The sequence below is a fragment of the Labrus mixtus genome, chromosome 17, assembly GCF_963584025.1.
Source record: "Labrus mixtus chromosome 17, fLabMix1.1, whole genome shotgun sequence".
In the NCBI taxonomy this organism is placed as follows: Eukaryota; Metazoa; Chordata; class Actinopteri; order Labriformes; family Labridae; genus Labrus; species Labrus mixtus.
In genome coordinates, this window is record NC_083628.1 from 17,320,829 (window position 1) to 17,341,041 (window position 20,213).

The 20,213-nt window shown below is 43.0% G+C and overlaps 1 protein-coding gene and 1 long non-coding RNA gene across 3 annotated transcripts; one reads left to right on the plus strand and one right to left on the minus strand.

Annotated features, from left to right (window-relative positions):
- Positions 1–155: 155 nt before the first annotated feature.
- Positions 156–3,431, minus strand: LOC132992419 (uncharacterized). The gene is made up of 2 exons (XR_009676329.1): positions 3,152–3,431; positions 156–1,115 (listed from the first exon to the last, which is right to left on the minus strand). It is a non-coding gene; the product is annotated as an uncharacterized LOC132992419 (long non-coding RNA).
- Positions 3,432–4,491: 1,060 nt separating this feature from the next.
- Positions 4,492–20,172, plus strand: fer (fer (fps/fes related) tyrosine kinase). Of its 2 annotated transcripts, none has more exons than XM_061061144.1 (20): positions 4,492–4,810; positions 6,248–6,386; positions 6,574–6,705; positions 7,271–7,444; positions 7,609–7,708; positions 7,826–8,009; positions 8,492–8,629; positions 8,709–8,828; positions 8,952–9,074; positions 9,157–9,355; positions 9,491–9,589; positions 9,884–10,090; positions 17,172–17,294; positions 17,400–17,456; positions 17,577–17,695; positions 17,864–17,958; positions 18,044–18,167; positions 18,288–18,442; positions 18,590–18,712; positions 18,946–20,172. In XM_061061144.1, exons 2-20 carry the CDS (start codon positions 6,318–6,320, stop codon positions 19,080–19,082), a joined length of 2,478 nt encoding a protein of 825 aa, XP_060917127.1. In that variant the 5' UTR covers positions 4,492–4,810; positions 6,248–6,317; the 3' UTR covers positions 19,083–20,172. The 2 variants fall into 2 exon arrangements, with proteins under 2 accessions (XP_060917127.1, XP_060917128.1); XM_061061145.1 differs by having other exon boundaries at positions 9,887–10,090.
- Positions 20,173–20,213: the final 41 nt, after the last annotated feature.

Below are 20,213 nucleotides of genomic sequence, written 5' to 3' on the forward strand. Positions count from 1 at the left end.
CAGAAACATTATAATATGTCCCCTTTAAAGATTCAAATATAAAGAATAAAAAGGATCATCTCCACGTCGTGTTCTTTGTGTTTAAATGTTCATTTAATAATTTAAAATAAAAACAAGCAGCAAAAGGCCAAAACTGTTTTAATCATTGGATGAACTTTTTACAGTTTGTAGAAACTTTATTTAAACTTTATTGTTTTACATGTTTCATTGAACCCGTCTCCCCTGATGATGACGGTCATCATGGCAACAGCAGAAAAAAATAACAGCAGGGACTGCTTTGTGTCAAATCAGCTGTTCAAAAAATGTATTCCATTTAAAATTTGTTTAAATATTTTAAACTTTTTTTGAGCTAAAACTTTATTTTTGCAACACGTGTAACATCATACTTCCTGTCACATCAGGACGACCTCTGAACTCGAGAGGAATTACAGATTTTATTTTTTGACCTGATGAGACACAAAACGGCCGCTACGACTTCCTTCATTACATCGCCTTCCTTCCTTATCTCCTTCCTTCCTTCCTTCCTTCCTTCCTTTCTTTAATACATCTCATTCCTTATCTCCTTCCTTCCTTCCTTTCTTTAATATATCTCCTTGCTTCCTTCCTTCATAACATCTCCTTCCTTCCTTCCTTCTCTCCTTCCTTCTTTCCTTCTTTCTTTCCTTCCTGGTTTCCTTCCTTGTTTCCTCAGACGTAGGAAGGAAACATGAACTTAAAAAAACAGGATATGAACAAATCCGAGCCAATCACAGTCCTCCTGTAGCTGTGTCATCACTTCCTCCTCCTGCAGCGGTAGCAGCAGGCAGGGCACCTCCCCCCCTCCTCCTCCTCCCCTGCTTCCTTCACCATATATGGTGGCGGGGCAGAGCTTGCCACGCCATATGGGTTACTGTTGTTATTGCTCAAAGCCATCGGATTGGCTATCACTGTGGCGTCATCTGATGGGCGTAGCTTAGCCCGGGGGATGGTCACCTCTCCGTACGGGTTCTCCAGGGAGACATTGATGTTTGACATCACGAGGTGTCACAGGAAGGTGGGGCTAAAGATTATCAATTAACCAACCAATCAGGCAGCTGTCCAACCAGAGGACACCAGGAAGTCAGGACGAGAGAGCTCTGTGGAGAGAGAGAGGATATTGAACTTTGATTTGAGGAACAAAAAAGGAAAGGAAACAAGGAAACAAGAAAGGAAGGAAACAAGGAAGGAAGGAAACAAGAAAGGAAGGAGCCATTCAGAAGAATCCTTAGTTTGGGTTTAAAAGACACAAATCTCAAAGAGTGAAAGCATCAGAGGTCATGATGTCATCAGTTCACAAGTGCAAAAAACATGTTTATTGTTTTACATTTTAACATAGAGCTCTATGGGGACTGACTCACTGCAGGAGACCGACTCTAGTGGACACTGGAGGAACTGCAGCTGTAAAGTTCTTGCTGTAAAGCTCTCTGAGCAGGGGAAACAGCTCCTCTTTCACTGTCTCTGCTCCCATGCAGCTCTTTAGCGCCCCCTGTCAGTCAGTGTGTTAATGTAACAGGTCGTTATTGATGACATATGAATTTCCCCAAAACACACATTTTTCATTTTAAATCTAATTATTTTCCATTGTTCTCCTGCCTGTTTATTTTGGAGTCTGTGTGTGTGTCTGTGCGTAATGACGGAGGTAAGTGCGTGTGTGGTGCGCGCTCTGGCCAGAGCCGTTACAACTTTGGTCAGAGGTAGGTTTATGGTGATTAATGCTCCGTCGATAAATTCAGTTAAAAGTATTTTTTTTATAGTTTACATGTAATCAAACTGTGGTGTTCGGTTTATGATCATATTTGTTTTATTCTGTATCAGTTTTGCAAAGTTTTGAGTATTATATATAAAGTTATTAGTTTTGTCGTAAATGTTAACGGCTAATGTACAGTGATAAGCTCGTGTCTCACGCAGTAGGAAACCCCGTCTCTCCCTGATGATGTGTTTGTCTTTAGTCAGGGGAGATGCTCGACTCTGACAACACACACACAGGACTGATATGTGCTTTTATCTGTTGAATACAGGTATGGAGAGGTTTCTTTTGTGTGTCTCATTAATATATGTAAATATTAAAGCTACCAATGTGAATTTATATGCTGTACATAAATGCTAAATGTAAGGGATTTTTCTGTGAAGGTGAGTCAAAAGAGGAAGGATTCTGGCTCCATATTATTTGTGATTTGATGTCTTATTGTATAGTTTATTTGGGTTAGTTTTCTAAATATTTTTCTTATTTTGTATTTATTATGTATCTATTTATTTTAACTTTATTTTGGATAATATCGTTTTTTAACAATTGTGTTTATTTTGAAGTGCTGTTGATTTGATCGCATTATTTTCAATGAATGTTTAATGTGTGAATGTAATCAAGAGCAGAGCCGTTACAACTTTGGTCAGAGGGGAGATGCTCGACTCTGACAACACACACACCGGACTGATATGTGCTTTTATCTGTTGAATACAGAGAACCAGAATCCAAGAGCTGTCTCCTGATTTATTTCTGCAACTCAGAACACAACACAGAACACATCCTTTGCACATGGGTTACATTAACATGATGTTAAAAAGCAGATTTTTTTGTGTCAGTATGACTAAACCTGGACTTTAATAATCCAAGTAAACATTTGAGTCTGACTGAAGTTAAAACACACCTGGTAACGAGGTCGATTTACTCTCACGTGTTTACACCTCCATCCGACCCAAACTGGATGAGAAGCTCTGAGCATGCTCCACAGCAGGGATGTCACAATACAGAGTTTTCTTATGTTGATACAATTATCATTCCAATCAAATGATATCACTACCTGTTTGATAGCACAGCAACAACAATAGACTCCTAGTCACCCAGTATTTGGGTCATTGATTGTTTTTAAAAAGTAAAGAGCAGAAGAAGAATGTTCATGTTTTCACTGTTTGGTTTGTGACGTAACAGGTCAACAGTAACTAAAGGGGGGCATATCACCCCCTCCTGGAGAGGAGGGACACGTCTCCCTCAGAGCTTACAGTACTTGTTCTTACAGCACGAACAGAAGAACCATGAAATGATGTCAAGAGATAAACTGTAAACACTCTGAGATCTGTTCAGTCAGATTCACCTGCAGATTAAGAATAAAACAAAGAACTGTTTGACCTGACTCACCTGGTTACACTTGCGTTACACCAGCTCACTTCTTCTTCTTTTTAAACTGTTCCTCTGAAGAAAAACACGTCTTCTTCTTCTCTTCACCACTTGTTTCTTCTTCTTCTTCTGTGTGTCGTCGTCTCTGTTTAAAGTCACAAAGTGAACAATCAAATCTCTCTCTCTCTCTCCTTTTCACGTGTGTGGAGCTCACTCGACCGCCTCGCCCAAACCTGTTCTACCTGCTGACACTCCTCTCTCTCTCTCAGTCTTTCCCTCCTCTGTGTCTCTCTCCCCTCTGCCCCCCTCCCTCCCTCCCTCTCTCTCTCCCCTCTGCCCCCTCCCTCACTCTCTCTCTCCCCTCTGCCCCCCTCCTTCACTCTCTCTCTCTTTCCCTCCTCTGTGTCTCTCTCCCCTCTGCCCCCCTCCCTCACTCTCTCTCTCCCCTCTGCCCCCCTCCTTCACTCTCTCTCTCTCTCTTTCCCTCCTCTGTGTCTCTCTCCCTTCTGCCCCCTCCCTCACTCTCTCTCTCCCCCGTCCTCCTCCAGAGTTTGGGGACCTCTGATCATGTTTCATGATGATTATTGGACTCATTTATGATTCAAACAGCTTGTGTCTTTTGAAGCAGCTGATTTTACAGCTGAAATAAAAACATCAACATGAAGAAACTTGAAACACTTTAAACTGAGCTCTAACATCAGAGTGTACCTGGAGTCCACTTGAGAGTGCCAGCAACCGGTTCAACAGAAACCTGTCATTCTCCTGCTTAGAAACCCCGCCCACACTACGCTCCGATTGGCTGGTATTTACAGGTTTAAAACAGGAAATAAAAGACGTAAAACTACAAAACATAATTTTGCACCGAGCAGGAGGCGGGATTAGCACCTGGATTTCAGTTTTTACACTCTGTTAGTCATGCAACACACACATGCACAGGCGGGATCCTGTGGACGTGCGCTGGGTGGGGGGGTGTCGGGGTGGGCGCTCCTGGTGGTGGGTGGGGGTTTGGTGCCTTGCTCAGGGGCATCTCGGCAGTGCTCATAAGGTGATCTGACACCTCATCTTCCATATTTGGTCCGGACCGGGACTTGAGCCGGCGACCCTCCGGTTCCCAACCCAAATCCCTACAGACTGAGCTACAGCCGCCCCCCAGGTGTGTTTATATAATAATAATTCTGTTGGAAAACAGGTAAATGCCCACAGCTTAAAATCCCTATAATACTGATTGTATTTGTTAAATATAGATTTCAGCTCCTGATTAATGAGAAATAATGTGTGTTTGGTTTATTAGTGCATTATTTATATATTTTTATAACCCCCCCCCCCCCCCCCCCTCGTCCTTCCCCCTTTCCGTTTCCCGCGGAAGCCCCTCCCGGTTAGCCGTTAGCTTCCTAGCTCACTACCGGACGACAGCAGGAGTATCCGGGGAAACGGAGCAGAAAACCCGGGCAGAGGACGGTATGAGCCCGGCGGAGGACGACAGAGGAGCGCGGTGACCGGACAGCGAGTCTGCCGCCAAACGAATCGTTTCACGGCGCGTTTAAAGAGCTGAAAAGAGCCGAAGAGAAGCCGAAAAACACCGAACCTCTCCCGACTCTCCCACTCCTCCTCCTCCTCCTCCTCGGGCTGCTTCTTCATCTCTGACCGGAGAACCGGACAGGAAAACTCGGACTCACTAAGGTGGTTACTGTGCGGTTACTGTCCGTATACTGCCCGGTTGTTCAAAACGTTGACGTTTATCATTTTTAAATAAAGTTTCACAGTTTTCCTTTGATCCTCCGCCGTCAGTTTCCCGTTAGCCTGCTGCTCCATTAGTTTAAACGGGAGAGCAGCTAGCGTTAGCCTGCTGCTCCATTAGTTTAAACGGGAGAGCAGCTAGCGTTAGCCTGCTGCTCCATTAGTTTAAACGGGAGAGCGGCTAGCGTTAGCTTAGTTTCTGTTTAGCGTCAGCTCTGATGGAATGTGGAAAGTTCAGAGACGTGAAAGGGTTAAAAAATGTTTTTATAAAGAATAATAATTTATTTTAATAATGTTTTTATTAAAGATTAAATTACTAATATAAAACTTAAATATAATGAATTTAGAATAAAGCTGTGATATAAAATAAGATTAAAAGTGTTTTTCACCTACAGGTTTTAAAGATGTTTACATCATATCTGAGGACCCACACCAAAGATTTTAAATCTTAAAGGATTTGTTAAATGTGAGAGGGATCATGACCGATTTAATAGTTCAGTTCTTATCGTGTGGCGAGCAATGAGACGACCAACTCAGCACGCCATACACTAACCGATTCATTCACTCTCAACACGTGTAATCTCGCGTGGTCAACTGTGACTTAAGAGTAAACAAACATGATGGTCAAGCTAAATGTGGCTAGCTGTTAGCTGGTCCATCCATCACGGTGAACATTTTGGTCCAACGCGTTTCCTCGTCAGTTGGGTTGATATAAACTCTTGCGTTGTTGCCACAAATCAACAAGTCGGTCCTGAATTTCTGACGTCCATCTAACTTTATGCTTCACGTTTGCTGTTGTTGCCATGGTGATGTTTGTTATGCTTCCTCCTTCAGTCAGCTTGCTTCCTGATTGGCTATTGTTCCCTTCAACGTGACAATCCACAGAGTGCGGGCACGGCGGTCCTCGCTGTTCTCCCCACACCACAGGATCATAAATATTGAAGCACTCCCGTGATTCCCCGCCAGCCTCGACATCAACATTGTTATTGTTTTGATTGAGAGCCCCCTGGTGGCGGATTCTAATACTGTGATTTAAAGGAAAATTAAAAGGCGACCAAGTCCTTCCAGAGAGGGGGCGTGGTCAGACACAACACATTTACATATTTAAAGGTACAGACACAGAAACAGCCTGTTCTGAGCAGGGCTGAAATAGAGGGGTTTATAGACATGATCAAATACAGGATCAGAGTGGATTTAGAACAAGAAACTTCACAGACATGTTTTGAGGAGCGCTGAGACTTATTTACACTGAAGAGGAGGAGGATATGTGACCTTTAAAGTAAAATAAATGAATGTGTATAATATGATTCAATTAGTTATGATTAACGAGCTGTTTAATATTCACACGTCATGTCTGTCTGATCATCTCTCTCCACACAGGACCATGAAACTGTTCCTCGCTCGTCCCTGTCCTTAGAGAGAGAGAAAGAGTGTGTGTGCGTGATCCAGGATGGGGTTCGGTCGGGATCTGAGGAACTCCCATGAGGGCTTACTGAAGCTGCAGGACTGGGAGCTGAAGGTAAAACTTTTCAAAAGTGTCTGAAGAACATTTTTAATCCAATCTGTAAACGTTTCCCTCAGCTTCAATCTCTGCACTCTCAGTGAGGCTAACACAGGTGTGTGTTTCTGTTTGTTTGTTTGTTTGTGTGTGTGTGTGTGTGTGTGTGTGTGTGTGTGTGTGTGTGTGTGTGTGTGTTGCCCTCTAGCTGCTGGAGACGGTGAAGCGTTTTATGACTCTGCGGGTGAAGAGTGATAAAGACTACGCTGCTCTGCTGCTCAGCATGACTCAGCAAACTGAGAAACAGGAAGCAGCTGATTACATCAGCACCGTCAGCAAGGTGAGAGACACACCTGTCCATCAGGCCCCGCCCACTGTCACAGTATGTGTCAGTCCTGGTCTTGGAGCCTGTTTACATGTTGCGTTATTGTGCGTCCTGGCTGATCAGATGAACGCAGCCCGCCGTGAACGCAGCCCGCCGTGATCCGATTGGCTCTCAGACGGAGGTGATCTGAGACACATTTGTCCTTTTTGGTTTGGTTGTGTGAACGCTCCTCCTCCTCATTAAGGGCTGCCCACTCTCTCTGTATCCATGGCAACGATCATGTGAAGTAACATGGAGTAAATGTATCCCCTCATGAACATGTTTATTTTTAGCCATACTTCAGAGCATGAAAACGCAGATATATAGTGACCCTTTTTTATCATGTCTGTATATACTGACAGAGGAGGAGCTGGGGACCGAACCCCGACCTCCTGATTGAGAGACTGTACCAGTGAGCCACAGCCGTCCTGTACGACTAGAGAAGCTTTTAGTGAACGAGGCGCCGTGTTTAACATGAAGCGAGGACGTAAGATCTGATGCCTCCATCACCCAGCAGCTGTTAACGGCCTCTCTGTCTCAGTCTTGGTCTCAGGTGATCCGTCAGACGGAGGCATTGGGTCGAGTCATGAGGAGTCACGCTGACGATCTGAACTCCGGTCCTCTTCATCGCCTCGCCACGCTGATCCGCGACAAACAGCAGGTGAAGAAGAGCTACCAGAGTCTTCATCAGCAGCTGGAGAGCCACAACCACAAGGTGTGTGTCTGTGTGTGTCTGTGTGTCTGTGTGTGTCTGTGTGTCTGTGTGTGTGTGTGTGTCTGTGTGTGTGTGTCTGTGTGTGTCTGTGTGTGTGTGTGTGTGTGTCTGTGTGTGTGTTTTCCGTCAATAACCATACAGTTTTTACGACGTTCTGTTCCTAGGTAACCAGGAGTGACCTGGACAAACTGAAGGCGACGTATCGCCAGCTGAGCCGCGATGCTAACAGCGCTAAAGAGAAATACAGAGAAGCTGTGGCAAAAGGTTTCGACTCTCTTTTTACAGGAAATATGAAATCAAAGTTTACGTTTGTTTTCACCTTAAGTTTGAACTTTTTTGAAGTCTTGGGTCCTTGTGCCTCTCTCCCTTGTCCAATCACAGGCCGGGAGGCAGAGCGTGCCCGGGAACGTTATGACAAAGCGACGGCGAAGCTCCACAACCTTCACAACCAGTACGTGTTAGCGGTGTGCGGCGCTCGGACGCAGCAGGACGAACACAGACGCCACGCTGCTCCAGCGCTTCTCGACGCCCTCCAGAGGATGCAGGAGGACATGACGCTCGCCCTGTGAGTCGCATGACCACCGCACGGGAACACATGCTAACTGACTCACCAATGGTGATGACGATCGCACACGGTTCTGTTCACGACCCAGTTCAGCTGGTGAGCCTCGTGTCCTGAAACGTGACCTCACATCTCCAGTCGAGTCACAGAATAGTCGTTTGACTGAGCCGATGTGTGTCTGAGGTCCGATTGAAGAGACGTGACTGGAGATATAACGTAGCGTTACAGGTCTTAGACACTCGACAGCAGAATTGATAAAACTAAAACTTGGATGTTCTCAGAAGCATGTTTCAATCCCCGTCCCAACAAACTTCTCTCCTACTAACCTGTCAGTAAAATACACGTTTGATTTTTCAAAGCTTCGATCCATTTTAAATACTGACATGCTAACTGACTTTGTAACTGACACGCCAAAAGTCTGTTTTAATACTTCCTATGTACTTAACAGTAAACATCTGTGTCTGTACTTCCTGTTTCTTTCAAAGTAAAAGTATTCTGGAGGAGTACTGTGAGATCAGCAGTCTGCTGACAGAGGAGATCGTGAAGGTTCATCAGGAGATCTCTGTAGCTGTCGAGCAGATTGACCCGCTCGCAGAGTACCAACACTTCATAGACGCCTACAGGTTCGGATGGTTTCCCCAGAAACAGTGAGTCTGTGTGTCTCACTCCTGGTCACCATGGTAACAGTATCCACCCCCGCAGGTCTCCAGAGACGCCCGAGGCGAGTGTAGAGTTCGACCCGTCTTTGCTGGAGGAGACGGACAACCTGCCGGCCAATGACATCCTCTGGAACACGCTGACCTCAGACAGCCTTCAGGCCATGTGAGCTCCAAATCTTTCCAGGACGGTTCTGGAAACTTTCTGAAGATAAAGGTTTAAAAACGTGTTGATAAGCAACAGAAAAGTATAAAGCTTTTTATTCTTAGTGTGTGTTTGTTTCTCAAGGTTGTTGTCGGCGACCGAGGAGCTGACGCTGACTCAGCAGAATCTACGGACAAAGGAGGCGTTGGCTGTTGACCTGGACACTAAAATCCAGACGAGTCAGCAGAGCCCAGAGAGAAAGAGCGAGTGAGTCTGGTGACTGAAATTAAAGCAGTAGAAGAAGAAGCTGTTCTCTCTCTCTCTCTGACTCGTTGTCTCTCTCCCTCAGCTGCGTCCTGCTGCTCAGTCAGAAACTCTCTCTCCTCGAGCTTCATCAAGCCGTCCAATCACTGCGTGGCTCTGAGGCTCGCCTCGCCTCCCAGAAGGCACTGCTGGATGCAAAGATGGCTGCCGCAGCCACACCGCCACCCCCTCCCCCTCCCCCTGCGCTGCCTTATGAGGACGACGCCCGCTCTGTTAGCTCCACGGTAAAGACGCATCAAAGGCGCTTCAACATGAAAGCATTTCTTGATTAGAAAGTACTATTCTAAGTGTGTGTGTGTGTGTGTGTGTGTGTGTGTGTGTGTGTGTGTGTGTGTGTGTGTGTCTGTCTGTGTTTCCAGGATAAATCTAAAGAGAGGAGTTCTCGGTTTGACACTCTGCGTCACTCTCTGGCCGGGATGATCCGCTCTCCTAAAGCCATGCTAGGCTCCTCCTCCTCTGTGAGTGTCACCTGTCTGTCTGTCTTTCTGTCTCACCTGTCTGTCTGTCTCACCTGTATGTCTCACCTGTCTGTCTGTCTCACCTGTCTGTCTCACCTGTCTGTCTGTCTCTCTCACCTGTCTGTCTCACCTGTCTGTCTCACCTGTCTGTCTGTCTCTCTCACCTGTCTGTCTCACCTGTCTGTCTGTCTGTCTGCCTCACCTGTCTGTCTGTCTCGCTCACCTGTCTCTCTCACCTGTCTGCCTCACCTGTCTGTCTGTCTGTCTCACCTGTCTGTGTTTTGTCTCCTGCAGCAGTTCTTTGATGTGATCCCAACCTCAGAGCGCCCCCTGGCGGAGCAGGAGTGGTACCATGGAGCCATCCCCCGAACTGAAGCACAGGAGTTACTACGGCAACAGGGAGACTTCCTGGTGAGGGAGAGTCACGGCAAACCGGGCGAGTACGTCCTGTCTGTGTTCTCTGATGAGCAGAGACGCCACTTCATCATCCAGTACGCTGACGTATGTACACACACACACACACACACACACACACACACACACACACACACACACACACACACATACACACACACACACATGTTCTCTGTCTTTGTGAGGACCCTGTCTTTTTGCGTCTTTGTGTGGGCCACCACTTCCACTGTAGCTAGAATGGTGCAAAAAGTATTTTTACCATTAGGTGGGAGTAGAGAGTGTGAAAGTCACTTAAAATTTGAGAACACTCCAACTTAAAAAAAATATTTTACTTCTATACTTGTGTGGCCCTTCGGCTGTTGCTAGGTGCATTGGACAACACACACACACACACTTTAAACCTTTTACTGCTATAGTTGTGGGGACCAGTGCCTGATTTAAAGTTACATTTGAAAATACACACTTTTAGTTTTAATTGGTTCTTGAAATGTCTAAGTAGAACAGGGGTCTCTTTAAAAATATTCTACTTTTTTGTAGTACTTGAATGTGAAGTGGCCCTCCCACATTGATGAAATGTAATTGATTAAGTGCATTTTCTTAAGTACTGTACTAGAGTACAATTTTGAGGAACTTGCTCTTTTCTCAAGTATTTCAATTGTCTGCTACTTTATACGCCCACTGCACTTCATTTATTTGACAGCATTACTTATAGTTATGTTCGGAACCAAAGTATTGCACTCTATCTGTTAACATTAAAGTGAATGATAGGATGTTTGTTTTCTTACAGCATTTGTCTGCAACAAATGTAAGAAATATTTTACCCTTCTACAGATATAAATTATATTATTGGTCAACTTGTAGTCAGCGAACTTCAGCCTTGTATCCTCTTTTATGCAAAGATCGAGACAGCACTCTCACCGACATTACATTAATATGAGAATGTAAGAGAGAAATTATTAAAAAATCCCAATGACTGACTAAATAAAAAAGCAATCACTGTTATAATGGCAGAATTACTGTATTTTTAATAACATTGTAACAGTAACTTAATACTAATACAGCAATTTACATATCAGTTCCACAGTATTTTAATAAACCACTGACACCCTGATTTATTTTAGAGTGGATCAAAACTGTTACAGGAAGTCCCTAAAGATATGTAACTGTATATATTTTAACATAGTTTTATGTGGTACTATCAATGGTAAGTTTATTACCCATAGAAATGTTGGTCATCTCATCCTCTTTAATGAGAAACTAGACAGAATACCAGCACACATGCTGAAAGACAGGTGCAGTTTCTCCACGTAATTTAGCAAATTTGTAGGACAAAACGTTCCAAAAACAATGTTGACTTGAATGTAGATGTATAGTAAAAATTGACAGCGTTATACTTTTCCTTAAAAGCCTGTTTCTGTCAGTACTATTTCACAGATGCACTGCACGCTGCGGACTGATCAGCTGTCAGGTCTGCTACAGGAAAAGTGATAAAAACATACAGCCTTATACAAAATGATTAGGGGTGTAAAGGTACACGTACTCGGACCGGACCGTTTCGGTACAGGGCTTTCGGTCCGGTCCGCACACGTGGAACAAAAGTGCTTTAATCTGTGTTCCCACACGGACTGCAAAGCGGAAGCACACCTCAGGATGGAGGAAGGCTGCGGAGCTTTTAGTTAGTAACTTGTAAAAAAGTTCAAACATAAACTGCAAACTTTGCAGATTACTAGTTCCTCGAGCCCTGTCGGTTTGGACAGTTGCATATAACCGGGATGGAGTTCTTTTTACGGACTTACTCTTAAGTTTCGTTTTCATTTTCAGCGATGATCCCGCTCCTACAGCGCTGCGGCGCAAAAGGGGAGGGGGAGACGCGTCTGTGTGGGAGCATAACCTGCAGCATGATAGAATGAACACCCTCCCTTCCCATTCCCGCAATAATGGACAAAGAGACGTTGACAAGACGAGAGTAGTGTGCCGTCGTTGTTCAGCGGACATCGGGTACGTCGCAGGCAACACGTCCAACTTATTAAAGCACTTGAAAAGGCACCATGCGAACGTTAATGTCACTGCAACTAGGAAAAAACAGACAGCCTTTTGCTAGTAATTCTGAACGGGCCAAAGCCATAACAAATGCCATTGAAGTTCTTATATCGACAGAGGGAAATATTAATAGTTCTGAGATGAAACTATACTGTCGTAGATGTGATTAGGTTTATTATGTGCTCAAAGTGCATTCAAAAAACTGTTGGCTTAATAAACTAAAAGGTGGATGTGTAATTTAAAAGAAATATATTTTTACATATAGGCTATATTAATTACTTCATTTCATTCTAAAATGCTTTATTTCATTCATGTCTTTTATTTATTGGAGACTCTTGTGGTTGAAGGATGCAGCATAAGTTTTTTTTGTTTTTTTTTTACAATGTTTAATTTAAAATGTTATTAAAAAGTAACCTGAGCAGGTGTACAAGTCTGAACTGTCGATGCTGCACGCCCAATGTGTAAAAGGGAAATTCTAAATGTTCCTAATAAAGAAAAAAAAGTGTTGCATCAGGTCCCTTTGCTGTACCGAAAATGTACTGAACTGAAGCTTCAAAACTTGGAACCGTACCGAACCGAAATTTTTGCGTACCGTTACACCCCTAAAAATGATACCTCTGTAAACCAGAACAAGGAGAAATAACAAGACTGAGTGGGCCAACAGGGAGACAGCAGACATTTTTTAAATCCCATAGAAAGCCTGAATAGGACCAAACATCTGATCGGCCCGCTGCGTGCAGTGCATCTGTGAAATAGCACTAAAACAAACAGGCTTATTTTGTCCTACAAATTTGCTTAATTACGTGGAGAAACTGCACCTGTCTTTGGCAATTTACTGTAGCCTAGCATGTGTGCCGGTATTCTGTCTAGTTTCTCATTAAAGAGGATGAGATGACCAGCATTTATGTGGGTAATAAACTTACCACACTCCAATAGGAAACAATAAAATCAGAAGGACTTTGTCGCTGACGCTTACTCGCTTGTTTTTTCTGTAGAACTCCAAGGCCTTGTACTGCATTTATTTTGGGGGAGAAGTTGTGAATCCACACCTGAAACAGAAATAAGCAAATAAAACAAATGTATTTAAAAATTATGCACATCTCCTTAAGTTATGGATGGATGTTTTATTTTTCTACTTTTTATGGGGGCAGCTGTGAAGACATAGGAACATAGTGACATATCTGATTAGAACTTGCTTCAGTATTTTGGTGTTTCTGGACAACAACTAATAACTAGACAATTTGCATTTACCTGCGGAAAATGCGTGGGAATGCTGACCGCTGAAATGTTTTGCAAAACACTGCTGAATGAAGAAGAATCAGCAGAAACAGCTGTGGAAAAGTGGAACATTTTCCCATTCATTTGAATGGGGACAAATTTTGTGGAAAAAGTGAAATAACTTAAAAGAGCTCTCACTGCAGACCTCATGACGTTGACTGACTTGGGACTCCTGTACAGCTCCCTCTTGTTAAGACGAAGAAACCTTTTGGACAAAAAACACAGAACAACAAAATTATGGCACATCACTTCAAACCATTCAAGTGCTCTACTTGAAAATGTAACTTTGGTATAAACAGAATCAACCAACTTACTCACTTTCAAACATAAGGTGTTGTAGCCCAGAGTTTCTGACACCCATACTCAATGCTTAAATATGCATTAAAATGCATTATATATTTTGTATCCCAGAAAACACAAAGTCTAACAGAATAAGTTCATACCGTTGTGCTTATTTTACCAACTGCCTGAGAGATAACAAATACACTCCTATTGACCTAATTGATGTCACTAACAGAAAATGAGACTTCTTTGTAATTCAGCTTTATCAACATAATTTGTCTAATTGTTCCTGCAAATGCTCAGCTAACAGTGTTTATCTAATTTCTCAAACATTTATATTATATATTTATCATGTAACTTGAAAATAAGACTTAAACTGCCATATAGTAAAACTAAATTAGCTTTACACTCCACCACATGGAGAAGTTAGCTTAACAGCTACACTCAGGCTAACACCTGACGGCTAGCAAAGTTTCCAACAAAACAAATGATAAAACATAAAATATGTCTTACCTCCAGAAGTTGTAGTGTGTGTGTTAACTTGTAACTCCTCTTCATGTCTCTTCGCACACCTTGTGTGATGCTCTCTCAGCCTTTGCAGCCTCCGTGTTCGGACGGGTGATACTTCATATTGAAGGGTATTGAACGTATTAAAGGTAATATATATATATATATACCTGATTTGAGTAGAGTTTAGATGGGCTCCCGCTTGGACCCTAGGGCCACTAGAGCTTTGACTCTAAAATGAGTAGTTCCCCTTAGGCCCAATATAATGCAAATCAAATTTGGTGCCTTAAGTCCCAATAGAACTCAAATGAGAGATTTTCCCACCAAATCTAACTGATAACCTGAAACTAAAGCTGCAGGTATCTTAGCTTTCTTAGCAGCGAGCGAGCTGAAATTTTTAGCATCCATTCAGGGCGATTTTTGAACACGCAGGAGATGGAAACCCCAATTAGGGTTTCTTTTAAATTAGCAGTCTAATTGACTGCTGTTTGGGCCCTGTACCATCTAGAAGTCTGAATTTGAGACCACAATCTAAATCTCTAGCTGAAGCAGAACTTGAGATAATGGCCTTAAATGGTTTTCGAGAGGGGGGGCAGTCTCAGGCCAGGATTTCAACGGCCCCATGCTCAGGGCCCTTGGCACCTAGAGAGCTGAAATTCGCAGGAGGTGATCCTTGGGGGCCAATTCATGTGTGTGAAATTTGGTGTCCATAGCAATTTTGGTTCTCTTAGGCCTCCTGTACCAAACCCCAGAGCAGCGATGGTGTTAGCCTTGATATGTCCAAGACCCTGATTTTCCCTGAACTCGGATAGGCCAACTTTTTTCTAGACCACCTAGAGGGCTGAATTTTCTATATGTTGTAGGTGGCCCTCAGAGAGTCCCTCCTATGGTGTTTTGGGGCCCGCAGCTGGTTTTGTTTGCCCTAAAGTTGCCCTAGGCGCTAAAGTTGAGGGTTTTTACACTTTGGAGCCTCGCTGCTCAGCCAATTAAAGGCCAAATCAGGTGAAATCTTCTGGGAGATCTTAGATTTCATAGGTGAACCACATATCAAAAGTTGGGCCTGCCAGCTCCTTTTTGTTTTCTATCTTCTTTTAGGGAGGAGCTGTTGACTCAGTTCCACATAAGCATGAATTGATAAATTTCAGAGGTCGCAAAGTCCAAGTATCAGGTCTCTAACTGCTTCAGGGGCCTTCTGATTTCAAAAGAGCAAAGGTCAAAATTTGAATTTTGAAAACGTGTCTTTTTGGCCGCTGTTCGGGACTCGAACCATTTTGAACTCCGCATTTGAAATTGATGATTACTCATATAGTCAACATCATGCATATCCAATTTGGTGCTTCTAGCTGTTATAGAATTTAAATGAGAGCCAATAAGAGATTTTCCTGCCAAAAGTAACTGACACTCAAAAACTTCTGCGTGCGTTAACTCCTTATTGGCTAAACCAAATTTCCTGATAATCGATATCAGGGGGTTTTGGAGGATGCTGAAGACTGGAATGGAGCCGGAATTTTTGATTTTCTGCCGGGAATTATCTCCACCACTACCTTCATGTCCACCTCTTGTACCAGCTGCAGCTCCACCTGATCCCCTACGCCCACCGGGTCCTCTACGTCCACTTCACCCACCAATTCCATCGCCCCCTCCTCCTTTTCCACCTCCACCAGCAGCAGAGGAAATGGTAAATAATGATATAGAAAATATAGAATATATTGAATTCAGATGGTTATATACAGCTCTTGGATAGTAATATTGTTTTTATTCAAGTACTACAGAAATATTGAGCCGTCTGAGGAAGACGAAGAGGTGGAGGAGGAGGTGGAAGAAACTAACCTGTAGCCACCCCCTCACTCACACATTGTTAGTTATTTCTGTTAAATTGTTTGAATAAAGTTACTGTTCTTAAATACTTGTGACTTTGTCTTTATTTACTAGGCTTAATATATTACTGTGATGATTAATATGAAGTTTGAGTCTTATACAACCTTTCTATGATATCTGGCTGTTATAAAAATACTTAAAGGGATACTTCACCAGTTGAAACATGAATCTGTATTGAAATTGGGTAGTAGAAATGTGAAATAAATTTGGAAGTCAGTGCCTTGTCCGAGAAAAGGCAGAAAGTGTCCACTCCCACTGATCTAGATAACAAGCTAGCCACTACCAGACTGAGTCATATTAATTTCAAAGACAAATTCTAGTGAGTTTTTCCGGGCAGGAAAGCGCTGGCTGTACGCTCGGGAGTGTCTGCATGACATTCCCTGTATTAAAGCGACCTACAGATCGTGTCTTGTACTCACATCTCTTTGCCTCATGTCTGCTGGGGTAAAAAACAATCTCAGATATAAAACAAGCAGTAAAAAGCAACAGAGCCGTGTCGGCCATACAGTGGCCATTGTCAACAATCTGTTGTCGTAGAGACAGGACGGACGTGCAACGCTTTTCTTCTCAGAGCACAAACGCTTCATGCAAACACTCCAGACTGCACAGCCAGCGCTTTTCTGCCGGGAAAAAACGCCAGGTGGACACAGGGCCTTACATGGCAAATTCATTAAGACCTCTGAAGAACTCTTCATTTGTTTTTCTTTTAAATGGTGAATTATTTCAGTGGGTGGGTTGAAAACATGAGGAACTAGCTATGTCGTTTCACCCCCTCTAACCATAGTAGCCTCTGATGACGCTCTGGGAAAATGAGGGTGGGATGCACGACCATTCAAAAATACTACCATGTTTCTAATGATACAAAAGCTTAATGCAAATGGATGAAGCATCCCTTTTAATATTCATCAGTTAAAAAAATGTGTGTTACTCTGTAGCACATTGTAGTATAATGCTGTATCTTGAATATTCTGTTTTTTAGTATCCTGTAGTATCTTCCAGTACTTTGAAGTGTTCTGTTGTATTTGTAATATTCTGTAGTTTATTGCAGCACACACACACACACACACACACACACACACACACACATAATAAACATTTGATGTATCACTGGGAAAGGTTATCTCTCTCTCTTAATTCATAAATCTTCATTTTATTAATTCTTACTTTTTGTTCTCTCTGGTAGAGTCAATATCGTTTTGAAGGGACCGGGTTCTCGACCATCCCTCAACTCATCGAGCATCATTTCTCCACCAAACACGTCATCACAAAGAAGTCGGGGGTCGTGCTGCTTAACCCCGTCGTCAAGGTGACGATGTTTGTTTACATTTGTCACAGCTGATCTTACAGTTTGAAATGTCTTAACCATGTTTCTTTACATGTAAACAAAAAACAGCTGATTCTTTGTGTGCAGGATAAAAAATGGATCCTGAATCACGAGGACGTAACGCTGGGCGAGCTGCTGGGAAAGGTGACCTCACTTCCTGTTCCCTGTCATAGTTCACAAGTTCAAATGTCAGTTTGATCAAATTTTTACACTGCTCTCTCTGCCTACATGTCCCATCATGCCCTGCTGTCTGCTGGTTTCTAGGGTAACTTTGGGGAGGTATTCAAAGGAACGCTGCAGCGAGACAAAATGCAGGTTGCTGTCAAAACATGTAAAGAAGATTTACCTCCAGAGCTGAAGATCCGCTTCCTGTCTGAGGCCAGGTGACATCATCAAACAACAAAAAAAACAAATAAACATAAAAACAAACAAATGAAAAAAGGAAGAACATAGAAAAGTATCTTGATGCTGGTCTGTGATTGGCTGATGTATCTTCATGCCTGTCTGTCATTGGCTGATCAGTATTGATGCCTGTCTGTGATTGGTTGCAGGATCCTGAAGCAGTATGACCATCCAAACATTGTGAAGCTGATTGGTGTTTGTACTCAACGACAGCCAATCTACATTGTCATGGAGCTGGTTCCAGGTAGGTGGAGCTTATCCAATGTCTGTTTATGGTGCTGTTTTGTTATTGGTCGGTTTGTAACAGGTGTGTGGGGTTTGTCTGTCAGGTGGAGACTTCCTGTCTTTTCTGAGGAAGAAGAAGGATGAGCTGAAGACAAAGCAGCTGGTCCGTTTCTCTGTCGATGCTGCAGCTGGGATGGCGTACCTGGAGAGTAAGAACTGTATCCACAGGTAAACCATCACAATGTCCCACAGTCTGTAAACGCAACACTTCATGTACCAGAGCTCTCAGATAAGCTGTTCAGTCTGTCTGTTTCTCACCTGTGTGTCTCTCACCTGTGTGTCTCTTAGGGACCTGGCAGCGAGGAACTGTCTGGTGGGTGAGGGCAGTGTGTTGAAGATCAGTGATTTTGGGATGAGCCGACAGGAGGACGATGGGATTTATTCTTCATCAGGATTAAAACAGATCCCCATAAAGTGGACCGCTCCAGAGGCCCTCAATTACGGTAACCAACACCTGACACACTTCACAAACACCTTTTTAATCTGTTTTACATCTGGCTTCTTTGTCTATTTCTCTGTAATTGGCTGCTGATGTCTCCTGCTCTGTGATTGGCTGCTGATGTCTCCTGCTCTGTGATTGGCTGCTACAGGTCGTTACAGCTCAGAGAGTGATGTTTGGAGTTATGGAATCCTGCTGTGGGAGACCTTCAGTTTGGGGGTGTGTCCTTATCCTGGAATGACCAATCAGCAAGCTCGAGAGCAGGTGGAGAAAGGTAAGGGGGGGGGGGGGAGGTAAACAGGAAGTAAACCAGCAGACATCCGAAGTTTCTTGTTCTGTTTGAGTGTTTTAATAAAGTTTTGGGCTGTGTCTGAAATCCCTCCCTCTTCCCTATAAAGTGAGTTATGTGTAGGGGTTAGCTGTTGTTTTGTTGTCTGACTCATTAAATGGAGTAGAAGAAGAAAAAGATTCTCTTCAACCCCTCCTTCCTTTCTTTCTTGTTGCTAGGTTATAGGATGGCGTGTCCTCAACGTTGCCCTGACGACGTGTACAAAGTGATGCAGCGATGCTGGCAGTACAACCCCGAAGACAGACCCAAGTTTATCGAGCTGCAGCGAGACCTCGCCGCCATCAAGAAAAAGTGATGACATCACCTCGCCGCCATCATGAAAAAGTGATGACATCACCTCGCCGCCATCAAGAAAAACTGATGACATCATCACATACCTCGCCACTTTCTGAAAGAAGTGATGATGTCATCACTCCCCTGGCCATCATCAGACTTCCGTGTTTTTGTTGTAGACTGTGGGCGTGGTCACACTGTTTTTTAAAGGAAAGCTTTAAAACACTAGTTCAGCCGTGATGTCATCACGCACTGAGCATGTCTGTTAGCAAACAGAAGCAAACGGGAACTTCTCATTTAGCTTTTGTAAGAATAAACTCTTCATCACCGCAGTTTATACATGAACGAGCGGTTTGAACTGTTAGCCTAACAGTAGCGTAGCATTAGCTTAGTAGTCGATACCTTCAAACACAAACTTTATTAACGTCTGTAAATATCGACATGAATTGTTTTATTTATTTATTTTGTTTCAAACATTCAGAAATTATTAAAAAAAGGTGCCAAAACAATAACAGGTGCATGCAAAGCCATGCCCCTTCACACTAACACTTTGTTACCATGGCAACTGTTTGAACCCTAGAAATGTCTTCACATGAGGACCAATCAGCTCTCTTTATACCTTTTTATTTTAATTTATTTTACTTTTGATGTTAAACTGAACTTTATTTTGAAAAACCAGCTGTCATTCATCACACTGGCCACGCCCACACAAGGTTTTTTAAGATTTCATTTAAATTTTGTCCCACAAAAAAGTGAAATAGTTCCAATTATTTTAAATTTAAAAAATCTGTTTGTTTTTTTATTTTTTATAAATAAATCCTCAGCACTTACTCGTTTACTTCCTGGTTGTCATGGTGACCGAAAAGTTTCAGATTAATTTCTATGTTTCAAATTCCAGTCTGTCCTGATTGGTCAGCATCACTTCATGCTGGTGATGTCATAGCTGCCTACTGTCGCTGTAAATAAAGTTAATTTAACGTTTGTTTTTTAAATGTTTGAGTTTTTACACTTTATGTTGAAACACTAATCTTTGTATTTTATATTTGTTTAAACTCTTTATAAAAACACTATCGTATCATTTATTACAAAAATCAATAAAACAATAAAAACACCGCTGATGGCGTCCGTCTTCTCTGACCCGGATAATGTTAGC

Coding starts and splice junctions, on each gene's coding strand:
- fer (XM_061061144.1), top strand. CDS start 6,318: ATGGGGTTCGGTCGGGATCTGAGGAACTCCCATGAGGGCTTACTGAAG. Junction 8,010..8,491: donor GAGGACATGACGCTCGCCCT/GTGAGTCGCATG, acceptor TTTCTTTCAAAG/TAAAAGTATTCTGGAGGAGT. Junction 17,959..18,043: donor TGTCATGGAGCTGGTTCCAG/GTAGGTGGAGCT, acceptor TTTGTCTGTCAG/GTGGAGACTTCCTGTCTTTT.